Source organism: Dermacentor silvarum, chromosome 1 (genome assembly GCF_013339745.2).
Source record: "Dermacentor silvarum isolate Dsil-2018 chromosome 1, BIME_Dsil_1.4, whole genome shotgun sequence".
Classification (NCBI taxonomy): Eukaryota; Metazoa; Arthropoda; class Arachnida; order Ixodida; family Ixodidae; genus Dermacentor; species Dermacentor silvarum.
This window is the reverse complement of record NC_051154.1, coordinates 106255448-106270351: the sequence shown is the minus strand read 5'-3', so window position 1 is coordinate 106270351 and position 14904 is coordinate 106255448. Positions and strand designations below refer to the sequence as shown.

General features: G+C 46.9%; 1 protein-coding gene across 4 annotated transcripts in view; it reads right to left on the bottom strand.

Annotated features, from left to right (window-relative positions):
- Positions 1-4534: 4534 nt before the first annotated feature.
- The window catches only part of LOC119434321 (alpha-(1,3)-fucosyltransferase C), a 50313-nt gene continuing 39943 nt past the window's right edge, over positions 4535-14904 (bottom strand). For all 4 annotated transcript variants that reach the window (XM_049671832.1, XM_049671842.1, XM_049671841.1 and 1 more), the window contains exon 2: positions 4535-6983. In XM_049671832.1, coding sequence (XP_049527789.1) covers positions 5815-6983 — 1169 coding nt within the window. In that variant the 3' untranslated portion in view covers positions 4535-5814. The remainder of the gene's footprint in view (positions 6984-14904) is intronic.

Genomic DNA, 14904 nt, shown 5'->3' with positions numbered 1-14904 from the left:
GTATGTGCCATTGCGCTTGGAACCTTTCTGTACTACCACCAGGATCGGCCCACATTTCGGCGTTACTCGTTCCTGGCGGCAAACGCCCAGGTTAAACAGCTTCATCGCTGTCAAAATAATGTGACCCCACATCCGTGTAAAACAGAAAGGACGTCATTCTTGTTCGCATCGGCACGAAATTTGTTTTGGTGGCCTGCCATTAAAGCTGTATATTCAAATGCCTGCAATTCGACTCGATGGGCGTTTCGAGGCTTGCAGCTCGAAAAACTTTCATGTCAAAATCGCACGCCAGCACGAACATCGTTTCTTTGCAGGCCGACGAAAGCTTTGGGTGTATAGGGCTGGTCGCATTGCCAGACGCCAAGCCCTCTGCCAGCGCAGCCGCACGAAAACAGGTAAAGTAAATAATTATCCAGCGGTAGTAATTCACTAGTTTTGACTGAAGGCGTTAAGATACGATGAAACCACGGCGCCACCAGAATTCAGACAATCGTTGACAAGCAAAACAACACATGTGAGGGGGGCGTATTGTAACAGGTGAACTTTACGAGCGCGCCTTTCTGCACATTTCAAGAGCTGAATTGCATTGCAAGTGATTGCGGCGTCAAGTCCCCTTTTATAGTGGGCGCTGAAAAAGAGGCATTTATCGTTAATAGTAGAGTAAAATAGAGTTGTCTTTTCTTTCCTCGCCACGCGGTATAAAATTGACTATGAATTTCAATTTGGCTGAATGAATCAAACTGTGTCCCTCTTAAATTAAAAAAAAATTACTCCATCTCCCGCTAAAGGGAACCATGTGTGGATGCGAAGCAGCGGAGAGATGGTTAGCTTGAGCGGGAGATAGTTTCGCGGCAGCGGCCCGAGCGCTCATCGCGGCGCTGCACAGGAGAGAGAATGAGGCGCGCGCGCTCCCTTATTTTCATACCGCGGAACTACCGTGGCGCCCCCAGCGGAGTATGCAGCTGTCGCACCACCTGTCGTGCGCGCCGCTCCGGATTCCTAGAGGAGAGAAAGGGGGGGAGCTTAGGAGAGGAGAGAGAGGGGGAGGGGACGCGCATGCGCTGTGGGACGCGGGCGCTGCTCCGTAGAGGATTCCTAGAGGCGATAAAGAGGAGAGCGTAGGAGAGGAGAGAGGGGGAGGGGACGCGCATGCGCTGTGGGACGCCGCGGGAGGGACGGACAAAGCCCCCGTTATAAGATGCTTCGCATCTAAAAAGACGCTTTTTCTTTCTCAATGTTTGCTTCACCTCACATAGCCGCGCTTCAATCCCTGCGCCCATAACCATGCCCTTGCTGATGTCGGTGATGCTTCCGAACCGCTTTTCGCCCGAAGCTTCGCGACCAGTCTATTTGGATCGACCATCGATTTCATTGCACTTATCGTACTTCGGCTGTCTTAGCGCCGGGAAAGTTCTCGAAACGTGCTCGTTCGAGTGTTTACTAATTCGTTTAGTCTGCAATGTAGTGCTTCTGTACCAATGAATATAAATAACGAGAGGAGGAGGAGGAGGAGGAAAAAGAAGAAAGGAAATAGCGAGAGAAAACCCATAAAACTACGGGAGCTGGAGCGGATACTTGAGGATGGCGTCAACACTTGCGTTTGCGCGTATTTTCACGGCTTAGCTCCTTGGTAAGAGTGGCCGTTTCGCTGTTGCAGAAGCGTAATTTACCAATACAGCTCCGATTTCCATGTATACGATGCATTGAAAAATGCATCGTATATAATGCATGTAAATGCAGACAGGCTCTCGTGCGATAACTGCTGGACCGATTAGAGCGAAAGTTGAGAGAGAATGTTAAATTATAGCGACCGCAGGAGGCAAAATTTAGATTTAGGACATCATACTATTTACAAAAATTGCCGAAAGTCGGTAAAAAAAGTAGGCCGCCATCCCGCCCTGTGAACGTGAATTGTCCAGCGAAGCTGTATCAAACACCACACATGGTCGAGCATTGTATTCACGCTGTTCTTCTGGTGTCTTTAATTTCCGTGGTCTACCCATGGCAGTCTTAGAATGAACTGAATGAGTTGGTAGACGGGTCTCCCTTTTATATATGAAAGCATGGTGACGTCACTAAGTATATATATATATATATATATATATATATATATATATATATATATACAGCATGTATATATGCTGTATGCCTGATTGCAAAGAAAGATATGCCGTTTGCCTTCAATTGTTAACCTGGCGTTTTGTGTTTACGCCACGAAATTTTCCGACCAACGAGAAGTATACAGCTTCGCTGTAAACATTATGCGTGGCTCTGCTACCAAAAACACCAGAGACCAGCGGAGCTGGGGAAAGCTTAGTGATGAGTGGCAAACCACACACTTAGTTTCCTGGCGCTCAGGATTTCTTCGCAATGTTCTGCGCAGTATCGCGATGAATTCAACCGGCCACGTTCACAAGGCTCCGGATCTTCATTTCTTCGCCTACGCGAACTCTCGTCTTCCCTCAATATAAACTCGGGATGTTCTCTTCTGCGACGCTTGGTTTCAGCTTCCCTAGCTCTCGCTTCAGTCTTTCGGAAGAAACCAGTGTCCAGTTCTCTGCTCGAAACCTGCCGAGCCGCCGCCAGAGGCATCGGCTGCAGTCACGGACACAAGGCGCGTTCGCCGCGAACGCGGGGAAACGCGATCGGCGTCGGCAGCAGCTCTACGCGACCCACTACCACATGCCTCACTCCTCCTCTCCACCTTTTTATACGCTACTTTCACTCTCTCTCAGCTCTCTTTCCCCCAGCTCGGCGAAGCTATCGTACAGCTGGTATGCGTTTTGTGTTTACGCCACGAAATTTTCCGACCAACGAGAGGTATACAGGTTCGCTGGAACACGCAGCTTACAAATTCGTATCTCCGCACCAAAAACAGACATCGCGGTTCTGTAAAGTGCAACCGTTAGATCATCTAAAGCGGACAAATTTGGTATGTGACCCAGGGGCGTAGCCAGGGGGAAGCTTCAAGCCCCCCCCCCCCCCCCCCCCCCCCCCGTAATTTTTTGCGCAAGTGAAGCAGAAATGAGTTGCACGCACTACTTAAAACTGCGTACACATGCCATATCTATGCTGTGCGGTGAAATATTCTGTACAATTCTGAATCTGTTGACGTAAAGGCAAATGATGGCTGCACGCTCGCACACAGCGGAAGACACAGCGGCCTATGCACTTGCCGCAGGAAACGCAACACTCTCGTATGAGGGAGCAGGGAGACGAAAGCTTCGAAAAAAAAAAAAAAAGCATTACGCGTTTTTGCGCGTATTTAAGTTTTCTAGCGCAAAGACGCAGCGAACCATTAAGCTATTGCTATGGGAGTAGGTATAGCCTGGTCACACGTGCATTTTCACGTGTATAGCCGTCCTTGACTTGTGAAACGCACTTCGCCCGGACGAGGACGACGCCATCTACGCTTAACGGAGATTAACGATTAATGATGTCTTCTCCGATCGGGCGGGTCGTCTCAATGATGCGTTTTCGAAGACTGGTTCATTCAGTGGCGTGATGAGAGACCGCTGCTCCAAACGCTCACTGTACCTGTCGTACTTACTGTATTTTACTGCGCTTACTTTAATTTTTACTTAATTTCTTCACAAGCACACGCGAGGGGGGGGGGGGGGGGGGCATGTCTGATATACATGCATAGAGTCTGCTCAAACTCATACTGATATGTATTATCGATCACGCCACGCAGAGGAAAGCAGACGCCTGCCTCCCCCCCCCCCCCCCCCCCCCCCCCGAAAAAATATCTGGCTACGCCCCTGATGTGAACTTATAGTTTGCGTGAAATTGTTTCAATGTTTACTAAGGTTTTGCAAAAGTCCTACTCAGAATTAGTGGTATATTTCAGAGCGATGGCCGCTCTCAAGTACACTCAAATACGCTCTAGATGTCTTAGTAAGTTTATATAGTTGTGACATCGTTTTTACTGAGTTGAAAACTTGCTGATTGTTTTTTTTTAGTCTGCAATTTTCAACACTTTTTTAAAAACATTGACAGCCTAAATAAAGTTGGAAGGCGATTCGACCTGCAACTGCAGTCGATCAAACCCAATGTCTTCCTGAGCGAGTTGGGGTGAGACTGGCGGAGTCACTGCGCACGGCACTCTATTGCGTCACGCCTCACGTGAGGGAACGTAGGACGAGTTTCGGACTGCTTCAATTTTTGGACTGCGCTAACTTCGGAATATGCCCACGAAAAAGGTTACAAATCAAGATACACGATATGGAAAAGTGAGAAGTAACTGGCCGCTACTGCTGCTCAAACACGGTGAACTTTGAATGCGTATCGTATCATTACGAGCATAAACATGTCGCTGTATATGGTTGCTCGTGACGATACGTAAAAGCAAGCGGCATTCACGGAACCAACAGCAGTCCATTTCCTTCGCTTATCACTGCATTTCCGCAAGCATTCCTCATCGTAGCGCGCGCGCTTGCCTTCTCGCTTTCAGCTAGTTCGTACAGACGCAGCCAAGACCACAGATCGCATTCAGAATACTACGAAAGAAACAAGCCGACGAGAGCAGAAGAGGAAAAAAATTTATTCTCCAATGACTCCACCGGTGATCGAAAGTTTTCGAAAACTCGTCTTGCGGTAGAAATTCTAGTGGAGTGGTCTCTCACGACGCCCAAGCAATTCTGTAGATTCAGGGTCCCTTTCAACCAGCAAATATGGACGAAGGTAACATTATTGCGTCTTTTTCGTGTTTTTTTTTTCTTTCCTCCCTTGTATATCACAAGCAGACATCACCGATTCGCCAAGTTTACTAGCAACACAATACACCCTTGGCGTTACGCACACACAAGAACCGTCTACAACATTTGGTTAAAAAATACGTGTTCACAACACCTTGCGTTCTTGAATATACAGCAGCCTGTTCTTACTGTGTAACGTTCTACTCGGCACAAAGCTATCACTTCCACAGTAAACAATATAACTTCCACGTCAATGGTCAACAAGCCACTCGATAAGACACTGGGCAAAATGGCAAAATGCTTCCCGAAGGCAAATTGTGTGTACACCAAGTCTAGGTACGTATAGCTGCAATTGAGTGGCTGACAATATAACAACATCCACAATAAGGCATAGCGTGCAACACCGAACAGATGTGCAGTAATCGGCTGTGTAAGAGGCGTCGACGGACCAAGTTGTACGTACAGGCGACCGCAAAAGTTTTCGAAGTAGGGAATTCGCAAAAACGTTAATTTCTTCGCCACTTCGCCACCCAGCTTAGAATTTAGGCGAGCAATATGTAGGTCGTACGTGGAAACATTATATTATTATTTTTTTAAGATCTTGTGCTCCGAAAGCTTTCGCGGCCGGGTGTGCACATGAACATGTACAGTGTGACACGGCGAAAAACTGGCTAACCCCAACCCCGACTTCAAGCGTGACCTTATAAAATGAGTCTGCAATATCAACACGCTGATCATGATTTGGCATCTCAACGCGCAGAATACAATAATATGGTCCCGGCACTTGTTCGCCGTCATCAGCGATATACCCGTGGGCTGTTGCGCCTAATCTGAAAGCTCCTAGGCACGTGATCACCTAGGAACTGTAGTGCTGTGGCAATACGCAACCTGTGCTCGCGAGTGCTCTACTCAACATGCCGACTGCTTTGTGGAGCACAAAATTATGTGCGAACACTCGCGATGATGCAGGACCCGCAGAAAACGAGAGGAAAAAAAAAAGCACCCTGCACAAATAAGTATTTTTGACCCTGATTAAGTCGCAGCCGCACGTCTCAGACAAAACACAACCACGGAGAGCAAAAGCTCAGGAAGTAGGAGTCACAGTTAAGCGTCTTTCTTACTTCACCCACGTCCGACAGCGGCCCTGCTGTTCCCACCACACGCGCATGTCATTGTACGACGATGTCTTCTGAAACTGCGGGCTATGCAGCCTAGAACAAAGCTCACAAAAGTCAACGTCCCACGTCACCAGTTGGTGAGTCTCTCTCCACTTAAAATATGAGCTGTACGCCGTGTAGTTCCTTGACAGGACAATAAGGTGTTCGGCAAGCTGCTTGGGAGATTTGAAGGCGAGCGCATCGACGTACGACTGAGCAGGCCCAATTTGGCTATAATTGGCACCTCCAAAAACCACAGGTACCATGTCATATTTAAGTGCTGAAAAAAATTTCTCGGTGGCATAATCGTTGCATATGGAGTTCTCAAAGGCAAGCATATAAAAGTAGGTCCGCTCGAAATCGTTGTAGCAGGCACTACCTCTGGATCTTGGGCACACGTGGTCACCGCAAGAGCCGTACACGTCAACGTCGAGGTGCCTCTTCAGCTCTTGGACATACTCTTCTCGTTTACTGTCGGTATTGCAGTGACTGACCATCCAGACAGCTTGTTTTTGCTTGGACTTCCACAGAGCTCTGTGGTCTTTCTTGTAAACAACGGTGACATTGCGGGGCACAATCTTCCCGTAAGGCTCGTAAATGTCCGAGTCGTGCCTGTATGACATGGTCCAGTTAAACATATTGTGCATATAATTGAAGCCGGCGAAAACGGAGTACGGCGGTGGCTCCATAGACCAGAAGACCCACTTCTGCGACTGGGAACGCCTTGTAGGAAGGTCGTTCATGTCCATGTCGCGCACGTGGAAGACGATGGCGTCGCTGGACGCCAGCAGGCGCCGGTCGTTGGTGATTGAACACTTGACGGCGCATTTGCGAGTGAAGTCTTCACCGACCTTTTTGTTATTCAGTAAGCCGTACCAGGAACCGTAGAACGATGTCCACATCATGATCCGGGGTAAACGGCTCGTGCCATTGACACTGCTTGGCGAGTAGAAAGGACTGTAAGACCATTCGTTCATTCTGAAGGCGTCAAACACCCGCCAGAGGGGTTGTCGATTCTGCGCCACCATGAACAGGCACAGGAACAGGACCAAGGACACGATGACGAGGAAGCCACTTTTGGTGATGGCCGCCATGGTGATGAGCAGGCAGCGGCGCAGCACCCTGGCTCCTGCGAAAGACAAGATTACACAAATAGGTTTACTTTTCAACACAGGTGTACGAAACTCGGCTTTGTTAAACTAATACGACACCATTGTTTCCTGCAACCAGTGATGTACGTGTCCGTGCTATAGCAGTCGATAAGACGTGATATACCCCTATTGTGAGCCCACCACAATCGAAGCCGCCTGAGGCATATGCAACAAAATCAATGTGCATTTACAAACCACGTCCAATTCATATCGATGCTGGACATTCATATGTACAGGGGTCCGATTTGAATGCCCGAAAATTAAACATTAACATTTATCAAACATTTACAAGCTGAGCACGTGATAACTGCATTGGTTACTCGACAGTTGCAGAGCGACCAGCTGGTATACCTCAATACTTGCTGCGGACTAAGAAAAAATAAGTAGTATCGCCTCGGGTTTTCGTGTAATATTTTGACGTATCGAGAAATACAGCCGGCGACAAAATATTACGGACTATGAAATCTGAGAAAAAGCTGAATAACTCCACAGCCTCACAATGCATTTCGGGCCTCGAATAAGCTAGCAACATTGTCGTATACAGTTTTACTGGATACTTTTAAAGACTGCTCGGATATTTGGCGTTTTCTGAGATCCCGTGGTCCGTAAACTTTTTTGGTCGATAGTACATTATGGAGCGCGTCACGAAAGCAGCGCATCGCTGTTGCAACGTTGACGAATAAGGAACAATAGTAACGAATGTAAACTGAAGTATGAACGAACACCGACTTTCCCGTGGTGACAGACATCGCCAGCCATCTATAGCTCATGATTGTAAGAGCCTGTTAAGACCTTGCGCAGAGTGCTTTGGTTTACCAACAATGATCGTCGCCACGCTACCTATACCATCGCGACTGCTGCATGCTGCTGTGCGAATGTCTCCTCGCACTGACTTCGTACCACGTATGAAAGGAGCCACATTGTCGCTGGAGGTGGTATTGCGGAGATGATGCTGGAGAAGGTATCAGCACAGCAGCTGAGAGAGGCGGGAGCACGACATTTATTGGTTATTGGATTTGTCTCTTTTGAGCTTGGCAACCTTAAATGCCTCAAGATTACCCACGCAGGACGGCAATCAATGACTCGGAGCTGGTTGACAGCCACAAGCGCTTTAAATAATGAATGAATGAATTATGTTTTGGATGATCAAATCCGCGACCAGGATTTGATCCCGCGACCTCGTGCTTAGCAGCGCAACACCATACCCGCTAAGCCACCACGACGGGTGCGCTTTCATTAAGAAAATGTAGGACGTCGGAAAAAATGCTACGTTATTGGTCCCACAAACATTGATTGGCTCATCGGTCCACGGGCCTTCGCTGCATTAGGAGTGCCCGTGCGTGGAGCCGCTTTTTATGCACTAGATCGTGCAAGAGCAAACGAGCGAGATTCATCTAACGGTACTTGGCCGCAGATGAATGACCGATTACGGCATATGTATCGCAGCCCGTCGTGAAGTTATTATCGCTATGTTACTGCAGAAATTAGCTAGTGGCGAGACGAAGCTACAGCGTTATCTTTCGCATGTATATACAGCATGCATGCTCTAAAACATTTCGGAAAGTAACGCCCCCATGGCATAATTATGTTGAGGAAGGAAAAATAAAATACTTCTTAGTCCTTATGTATGTCGTGGTTGAAGAAACATTAGAAGAGTGGTGAGGTCGCGTCACTCGCGAGAGACCGCCTGTTCGTACTTCACCCTCCGTTACAGACCACGCGAATACTTGCAACCTCTCATGAGTTGAATGTGTTCGATGATTGGAAAAAAAATATGGGGTTTTACGTGCAAAAACAACGATCTGATTATGAGGCACGCCGTAGTGGGGGACTCCGGAAATTTGGACCACCTGGGGTTCTTTAACGTGCACCTAAATCTAAGTACACGGGTGTTTTCGCATTTCGCCCCCATCGAAATGCGGCCGCCGTGGCCGGGATTCGATCCCAAGACCTCGTGCTCATCAGCCCAACACCATCGCCACTGAGTAACCACGGCGGGTGATGATTGGTACAACTGTCTATAAGTAACCAGTGGGGACTGCGAAGTACACTACGTATATTTTACGCATCAGTGGGAAAGCAACGCATGAAGCGAGCGGCGTTATTTACCTTTTTACAGCCTTTTTTCTAAGCGTGTAGAAAATAGTCTGCAGGAATTGGATGAGAAACTGGTAGCGAAGCTTCGATATATAGAAGTCTGCATTGTCCGGGAAATGGTGGCTTGTTTCAACGTCGCTGTATGTTTCGGGGTATAACTTGGAAGCAGCGCGAAGTCGAGGCCAGGAATCGAAAACAAACATTAAGACGAGCGCTTATCTGCCAACTGAAAATTTTATTGAAGGAACAACCAGCTTCACAACATGTCAAAAAAAAAAAAAAAAGCGCCACCAAGAACCAAAAGGTTCAAAGGCATGCGTACTGCCCACAAGTACAGGTGTTTATTTAAAAAAAAATTATCTCAAATATTTTTTAGACTGAGTGACGCTGCGCTGACACAGTTATCTCCTGCTTTAGCAATGCAGTAAGCTTGTACAATTTGTTTCTTTTTTGCTCGTTGCGTGCGTCTGAAACCTAGTGTCACTGAGCACTGGAGTACGTGCGCATTTGTTGCAGTGCGTAGCTAAATGGCTACCGTACTTGATTTTTACATTGTTTTCATGCTGCCTTGCTCTATCATTAAAACACTGTCCGGTTTGTTCGATCAGCGCATCCTCTATTTTTTTTTTTTTTTCAATGTCAGTGCAATCGCTTGCTCCGCAATGGGAGCCGTTGGTCCACCTTAGTTCAGTGAGTTACCGCTATGTGATGCTACCCAGAGGATACGACTGCTTGCGTCACGCGTGCGTCTGAGCGCGCGCCGCTGTCATTCCGGAGGAGATGCGGTTACAGTGTACTAGAATAGTAATGCGGTAGACGATTTACGCGTCTGTCAGGATTACTTCCTAAGACTTCCGTCGTGAGGCGCCAACACGTCACCCAGTTTGTACTCTCCCCCACGACCGTAAAGCAGGCGCGAACGCTAGCCGAAGGGGGAGAGTAGGAAAGGGCTATCGGAGAGGGTGGTGAACTGTTGGATCGGCCGCATCTGGATGGCATTGAAAAAATAGAGGCACTGGTCCGATGTACACTCTTCCGCAGCTTAACGGTATCTCATAAATGACGCCAGAAGGGCACTTGGTGAATTTTGTTTCGTGATTCATGGTGCATTGCTGGCGTTTCCGATTTTATTGCGATAGCAATTAAATTAAAGTAGAGTTCAAGGAATTTCCATTTAGGACGCAAAATTTCATTCATGTAACTTTATTAGTTTTCCTAGTAATGCGGCCGAAATTAAGCAATATTTGGAATTCTGGTTTTATTTTTGCCCATTTTTGCGGGAAGGTACTAAAGCTACGAAGCTGCGGTTTAAAACTAATAAAGGTATATGAATGAAATTTTGCGTCCTAAATGGAAATTTCTTGAACTCTACTTTATCCAAAATTTAGCTTCCTTGAGCATGTAGTTGCCGGGCTGTTTACAACAGAAGATTGCGATATTTGGCAATTTTCAAAAGCAAATTACCCAAAAAGTAAAAATTCAAAATTATTTTGCTACGTCTAGGAACTAGATAAATATGTCCTAAAGCTACAGAGCAAGCCGCAATGCAGTAAGTGCGGTAGTTTATTCTAAATATTGTCACAACTGAGACACAGTTCGCAAAAAACATGTGTCTCATGCTTGTTCTTGAACATTTATTTCTGAATCACATTAATCAATTTCAATATATTATATATAGTTGGAATCTACAATAATTAAGATTTTTATGGTATATACCACAACTTTATATCCTAAGTAGAAGAGTCTCCACGGTTAGTCCAAAAGTACTGAAAACGGGTGGCTCGTGCCGCCGGAGTGGGACCACCACCTTAACCGAATATAGTTGTGAACAGCTGAAGGTTGTACAGAAACACCGCGCAAATACCGCGTCGTCGGCACTGCGCCGACAATATACAAGTTCGCGTCCTCGTCGACTATGCTACAGGCTGCACGCGCTATTGCATACGCGTGCGTCGTCTGCTGCACGAACCACCAAAGCCGTACAAAACGTTTTCGGCGCTCGCCGCTAGGGTAGAGCGCATGCGCAGTCGGGACATGCAGAAGGCAAATTTGGCAGAGGGTTTGAAGCCCCCCCCCCCCCCCCCCCCCCCCCCCCTGGGTCACATACCAAATTTGTCCGCGTTAGATGATCTAACGGTTGCACTTTACAGAACCGCGATGTCTGTTTTTGGTGCAGAGATACGAATTTGTAAGCTGCGTGTTCCAGCGAACCTGTATACCTTCTGCATGCAGAAGGACATGCAGAAGGCGGAATCCACGCACAAAAGACTGCGTTGACCTAATCATGTACTGACACGACACCACGAACGTCCACACACGCTCCTCAAACGTACACATTCGCTCGGAACTCGTCGTGTGAGCCGGTTGTGACCTTCGCAAAAATAAATGTTCAATGCCTGCCCCGTGTTTTGTCGCGTTTGCACGGGTGGCTGCCCCGGCGTCTTCCCAAGAACCGGTTGCACGGTGCCAACGACATTTTTCTGCGGGGAAAAAAAAAAAAAAAAAAAGCAGCATGCCGCTCGCGAGGCACGTTGTCACCCTGATATGCGCGCGGGGGTTAGTTTTGTTCTCATGACACCCGTTCTCAAGGGAGGCTGTTAGTCAAGGCCGCGGACCGGTTCCCTCGTGTCCGCCGCAGCTGCCGCTCACCCATGGCCGAGATGACGGGAGACGATTCCGGGTGAAGGGTTGCAACGTCAGCGGCTGATGTGGAAGTATGGCCAAATTTTGTCTCGGGAACATTTCAGTTAAAGCAATACAAGTGCCATTGGAATTGCTCAGCCCAATAAACATTCGATTGTGTTTGCTGCTAAAATATAGCACGCCAGGAGTACGACTGGGTGAACCATTCCAGAGGTGCACGGCCTGGATGTCTTTCCTTGCTTGCGCTTTTTGACACGCTTGTTTCACATGGGGAGGAAATATATGCCAACACATGTGAGGTTCGGCTGGATTATCTGCGTACCCATGAAGCATCACGAATAGAAACAAAATGACAACGCTGTCTTGGGCTACCCTGTCCTTTTCAAAAAGAAAGCGCAGCTGTATCACAATGAATGACGTCGCATCTGCATTTCGGATGCAGGTGTAACATGGAGGCCCACACGTACACTGCCTCTTGTGCACACTGCCTTCAATTCTTTTCAGAATTAACACGGAAGCGATTACGTAGAATATCCATCCCGGATATGAAGTCTGGTAGATGCAGAACTGGATGGATGAGGTTATTATTGTTTCCGTCAGCTTTGGACAAAATTGACAGTAATTTGATCTAAACCTCTTTTTCGTCACAGACGACGAAAAGCACGGGTCCGTGAAGTGCGTTTCGAATATGGCAAGATGAAAATCCGGGATGCAGCCCTAACATGCCAAGCCATGCAAGTGCACCATACGATGTTTCATCTTCTTTGTATTGAGGCAAAGAAAAGCGACTTTTACCAAAAATAAGCATGAAGAGACGGTCACTTTGTCCGCTTACACGGACATACTACTCTCAGCATCAAATCGTGGTATTAAAAAAAAAAAGGGGGGGGGGTGAGGGGTGAGGGGGGGTTAATAAGGGCTTTTCACGGTCGAAACATACCGGTAGGTAATAAGAACAGACTTCAAAACCTGTAACGTCCCATGTGCTGTTTTCCGTTTTCAGGATGTTATTGCGCTCTTGTAAGTAAGGTTGTAGGTAAGCTAGGTTTCAAACACGTAGACAAAACAAACGACATAAAAAAAAAAAAAAACAAATTGGAGGACACTTAAGCTTCGCCTTTAAGGAACAGGGTAGGGCAACATTTCTCAAAATTTGCAATTTCCAGTATTTCCTGAACAATGCTGACTGTGTCATTTACGCGTGCGCGATTTATTTGCCCTGAAAATGACCTTTGCCCAAACCTATAGGTGGTGTCCGGCCCCGCCCCCTTTTACACATATACGTGATCTGTACCTCTCTTGTGTTGAAAAAAAAAATCAGAAAGGAAAACGCAGGCTTTCTATAGGTTTAGCGGAATGGTCATTGCTCGTCCGGCGGAGCAAAAGGCTGCCGAGCTTTCCATTTGTAGCCAAAACTTAGACGCTGCCGGTATCACTTCAAGGCCAATTATCTCAAAACAGCACTTTTTGCGACGTTTGACCCTTTTTCTCTGGAACCACAAAAGCAACAAGCATTATTTTTTCCCATTATCAAGACAACACAAGGGAGAGTCTACTGAACTAGAATTATGAAAATTAATGCAGGCAATTTTGTCTGAAAAAAATTTTATTGTTCATTTTGGCTTGGAAATTGGGAGGGTCCACTAAAAACGAAAGCAAAAAAGAACTAAACTATATATACCAATAATTCTAGTTCATTAACGAGAACTGAATACAATGATACCAATATGAATCCTTTAAGCCTATAGCAGATCCCGAGAAAGAGGGTCACATACATAGGCTAAAATACATGGGAGGTATGTATTTAGCCTATTGTGCCTAAGTGACCTCCGCGCCTAACAAGCTAGATCGACTTTGCCGTCAGGTCAACCAGGAAAAATCCGAACAACCAGCTTGTAAAAAGAACCATGCCACACCATTCGGCCAGTGCAAAGCAGGCGTGGTGTACGAGGTGCCTCTTGCCTGTGGACGCTCCTATATTGGACAGACTGGTCGTTGCCTAAACGATCGTTTAAGAGAGCACGCCTACAGCCTTCGCTCCGGTACTGGCAGCAAGTTGGCCTTACACTACAGTGTTTGTGATCTGGGCCGTAATCCGGGACTTGACTTCACAGTGCACGATCCGCAAAGGCTACCATGACGCGTGTGCACGAGAAATCTTTGAGGCTGCTGCCATTGCAAGGAATGGTGCGTCTTGCATCAACACTCCGTATGTGGCCTTGTCTGAGGCAGAACTAACGTATCTCAGCAACCGTCATAATTCGCGGGAAATCTAAATCCGATCGGTGTCTATTTTTACCCATGCGCAGTGATCTACCCTTTTCTTTCTTTTTCTTTTGGTATATATATGTGTTCCTTTCTGAATAAAGAATTCAGTCGTCAGTCAGCGCTGGTGTGTGCCTCCCTTCTTGTCTTCTTGTCGTGTTTTTGCGCTGTTCCCCTATCGACAAACAAAGGAAAGATGACTGTATCTGATGCTTGTGACAATGATTGTAATGAAATTAATAAACAAATAGCACGTCACCAGATAGACGCACTATATACGTAGCGATCGTTGAAGGGGCTAAGTGCATTACAATACAGCACTGCGCATCGTTTTAAAGTAATTCAAACATGGTGAGATTGGCCAAATAGTAAATTGCTTTGCCTAAGTCTTGACATCAAATTCGTAGGCCTTAAGCGAGACACAAGCTTGTTTAATAACGGGTAACTATTGTGCCTAAGTGACCTCTTCTATGCGATCGCTCGGGAACTCGCCGCGTGTGCGCGACAACCGCAGTTCTTCTGCAGCAGATCGAGTCACCACTTGCATCAGCCTTTCTTCCTGTAGAACAGCAAAGACTGTTGCTGCCCATTAGCGTTCAAACCGAACGAATATTCGACAACTTCGAATAGTGAATTCCCGAATCGACTAACAATTTGCAAGGACTACTCGATTCGTATTCGAAATGTCGAATAATCGCACCCCTAGTCACAAGATACCCGTTCTGAAGAGAGAAGAGGGAGGGAGAGAAAAAGAAGCCCCCCCCCCCCCCCCCCCCCCGGCAAAAAAAAAAAGCAAAAAACAAAAATTAAACAAAGGAGGGCTGTTTGTCGCATATTATGAAACACCACTCAGCACTCTTGGCAAACTGGCTCCACACAGAGCAGTTTGATCAG